General features: G+C 42.7%; 1 protein-coding gene across 1 annotated transcript in view; it reads left to right on the forward strand.

The window, feature by feature from the left end:
• LOC138010630 (PX domain-containing protein kinase-like protein) overlaps positions 1–2,343 on the forward strand; it is a 28,493-nt gene extending 26,150 nt beyond the window's left edge. The window contains exon 21 of the mRNA XM_068857602.1: positions 2,028–2,343. Within this exon, the coding sequence (XP_068713703.1) occupies positions 2,028–2,212 (185 nt within the window). The 3' untranslated portion in view covers positions 2,213–2,343. The remainder of the gene's footprint in view (positions 1–2,027) is intronic.
• Positions 2,344–3,735: the final 1,392 nt, after the last annotated feature.

Consider the following 3,735-nt stretch of genomic DNA (forward strand, 5'->3'; position numbering starts at 1 on the left):
TAAAAAACCCAAAATTAAAGAAGACTTACTTTTCCTTTTTCTTTAAATTTTCGACGCCATTGTTTTCATTCAAAAACGTTTTGTCACCTGATGTTTCAAGTTGCAGTGTGAGTACGATGTTTACATAGTAGCCCAAAATTTCCTTTTAAAAGGAACAGGACAATCTCCCTCAATCAAAACAGAACGGGACGAGCGTGTTCCTTTTGCACATTAAGAGAGTGGGTACTAACGATTTACACTAAAAAACATTTCCGCGGCCAAAAACCGCGCGTTTCACTCGCCGAGAGGCATGGCTCTAGTAGGACGCAGCAGATGGTACAGGATTTTCCGATCATTTCGGCTAAAACGAGAGTAGACAAATACCTCTGAAGGGATTCCTTTTTTCCGATGAATTTCCAGTGGAAAAGTCTGTTTCCTTTTGATTTACCGGAACTGGGTTTTCCCTACAAAAGGAAAACGCCCTTTCTTTCGACCGTAACAGGAGCCAATGACTAGGGGCGCACAACTTTATTGTATTTTTGGAACAGCGCTTTTTCAGACCGAGTTACTTTTAGATTGATTTTCCCCCGAAACCAGACCGTTGCAGCTAATCACAAGTTTTAAATGAAAAAATTATTACCCACGGGATTGAGAATGATCACTTGTGCAAGCCAAATCTTATTTAGAACTCGTCTAATAATTGCTTGATGTCTGAAATTGCCGTTACATGGACCTAGAAATTATATTGTCCACAATGGTAACTGAAGCCAGTTAATGTAGTGTCCATTGTGTCCATTGACCAATCGCGGTCGCTAAATCGCAAAGGTATTTTTGGAATTTTTAGAAAAACCGTTTTCCCCATATAAATCCCTATATATATCGAGCTTGGATCACCTGTGGTTTAGGCAGAGTATACCCGCTGGGTTAGGCACTGATCTCTAGTGATTAGGTCTAAGCGAGCGGCGACTCGAAATGCTTAGCTTCAGGATCCAATGACTAGGAGCGAACAACAGTCCTATATTCCTATCACGGCGTTTTCACAGACCGATTAGTTTTTAGATTGAATTTCCCGCGAATGAGACTCCCGCAAGAGCCCGATGACCAATCACAGGAAACTAACTTGACGTCATAAAGTCACCGAACCGGAACTGCCTTTGTTGTTTTGCAGCAAATGTAGTCCAAAAATAGATTGGCATGTAAAAATGCCGTGACATAGCCTTAGTATGGGAGTTGCTCGCTCGAATTCCAGTCACAATCATTGGTTCAATTGGAGTTATGAGCTCCTGACCTTGATCAAAAATGCCATCACCAGGAAAGGGCAATCAAATTCTTTGGCGAGGAAATAGAGCGAGTTTCAATCGAGTGTCGTAAAATCAAAACCAAAGTAATTACTTTGGCCAATCAAAAAGGACGGAGACAACCCAGCAAACTTAGGACGTAGTGGGTCACCCGAATGGTGAGTGCTCTCAAAATTAAGTGTCCACCCTGCAGTCTTGAGCTCCTTTACGGGGTACAGGGATGGCGCAGTGGTGAGAGAACTCGCCTCCCACCAATGTGGCCACGTTCGATTCCTCGACTTGGCGTCATATGTGGGTTGAGTTTGTTGGTTCTCTACTCTGCACCGAGAGGTTTTCTCCGGGTTCTCCGGTTTCCCCTTTCCTCAAAAACCAACATTTGACTTGTTGTGTTAATTGTTAATTTCACTTTACAGTGTCCCCAATTAGTGCTCCAGCGCTAAATCTACTAGACACTTAAATAACGTTCCTTTCCTTTCCTTTCCTTTCAACCAAAACTCAAAGGAATTACACGTAGCCGACACAAAGCGCGGGAAAATGTGCACGCGCGAGCCACGATTGGTTTTGATTTCTCCGTCTGGTTGGTTGAAAAAGTGACGCGAGAACCATTCACTGAATGAAGTAATGCAAAACCAAAGCAATTCGCTAATTACTTTCGACACTCAATTGAAAACCGCTCTAGCAACGAAATTGGCAAAACAAATCGCTGACTTTTAAATGGTCAATCTTGTTTTTATTTGGTTCCCTTTTTAGCTCCTGTGCCACCTCCTCCCAAGTCTCCTGCGCCGCCGCCTTCTCCTTCCCAGGCCTCTGCGAAGAAAACACCGTCCGCTCCAAAGACCCAAGGGAGGGGAGCGTTGCTGAGTTCCATTTGTGATTTTAAAAAAGGTGCATTGAAGAAAACGGAAACAAATGATAAAAGCAAACCGAAAATTTAAAATATCGGTTATCTTAGAACTTAGCGTTCATCATATAATTTAGGTGACAAACTGGTATGCCGCAAGTCTGTGGTCGTATCTTGCTGTAATCACCCAGCGTGACGTGATTCTAACAGTGGTGTACTGATATTCAAATTGGTCGCTGCGAGATTCGTTAAAGGTCCTTGTTCACCCAAAAGACATTGCGCGCGTGTGTTGTTTTTAAAATAATTCCAGCGTTTTGATTGGGTGGCACTTCTGCCGGGCTTTTCGTGCATCGGATTTTCCGTCTGTACGAAATTCAACGCGGCGCGGAATTTCTTTTGGGTGAAGCTGAGCTTTTAAGAAACCAACAGAATGAAAGAGAATTCAGCCGCTTTGATGTTTACTTGCGCATTTTACTGAGCCGTTAAGCGTCAAGGTAAATGTCTATAGCCCTACTCACACGGCATAAACTAACCTAGTTTCGACCCCGGTTGAAATTAACCCGGGTTCGCCGCTACTTTGTTCACACGGAGTAGTCTATAAAACGGATGTGAATACGTACCTTGGGACGAACCTGGGTTTGTTTTACACGCATGCGCATTTGTTTCCAGAACAGGAAGACGAACAGGACTTTGAGTATGCAAAAACACTTCATCATCGTCCCAAGTGGATCCTCGATTCGTATTTTCATTGCTCATTCTGCCGTAGTTTCAAAAGCAACAGTGAACGGCTTCGACACGTTAAAATATATTCGGAAAAAATGGCGGCATGAAATACGCACACACAATGCTTGATAGGTGGTACAAGTGCTCATGTGTGAAATGAAATTAACCCGGGTTCGACCCAGGCTCGCGTTCACGCGACACTTCTTCAAAAGTAACCAGGTTCGACTTGGGTCGAATCTACCTCTGGAGATGGGTTGGATTTAACCCAGGTCGAACCTGGGTTAGCAGCGTTCACACGACGATAACTAACCCGGGTTGATTTGAACTCGGGTCAACCTAGGTTAGTTAATGCCGTGTGAATAGGGCTTATTGCATTCATCCAACACTGGGTTGAATAGTTGTGTTACTATATACCTCACAAGCGGAATTGCTAACAAACAAAACTGTTACTTACCAATATGTATAGACCAATTTCGATATATTAAAATTCAGTCCCAAACAAAAGGCATCAACTCGAGGCTCTGGGGAATAAATATAAGGATTTGTATGAGTTTATTCCTCAGAGCTTCGAGATGATGTCTTTTGTTTAGGACTGAATTTTAATATATCGAAATTGGTCTATTTACACTACAAACAGCCGTTTTTGTTTGTCTTCGGCTGCTCGAGTGAGTAGCACTTGCTTACCGTATCACCTCCGAATCATCAAATCGGAACGCACGCAAAGCACAACTCGTGTGGTATATACTAACAAAGATTACCACTCGTCAATGAACGCATAACGGTATTAATAGACGATCGCATAGAATGATCCGTCACGTGTGAAGTTGGTATATATTTGATAAAGAGAAAAAAGGAATATTTCGAAAAATAATCTATTCACTCATGGACGACTTA

Source organism: Montipora foliosa, chromosome 7, assembly GCF_036669935.1.
Source record: "Montipora foliosa isolate CH-2021 chromosome 7, ASM3666993v2, whole genome shotgun sequence".
Lineage (NCBI taxonomy): Eukaryota > Metazoa > Cnidaria > Anthozoa > Scleractinia > Acroporidae > Montipora > Montipora foliosa.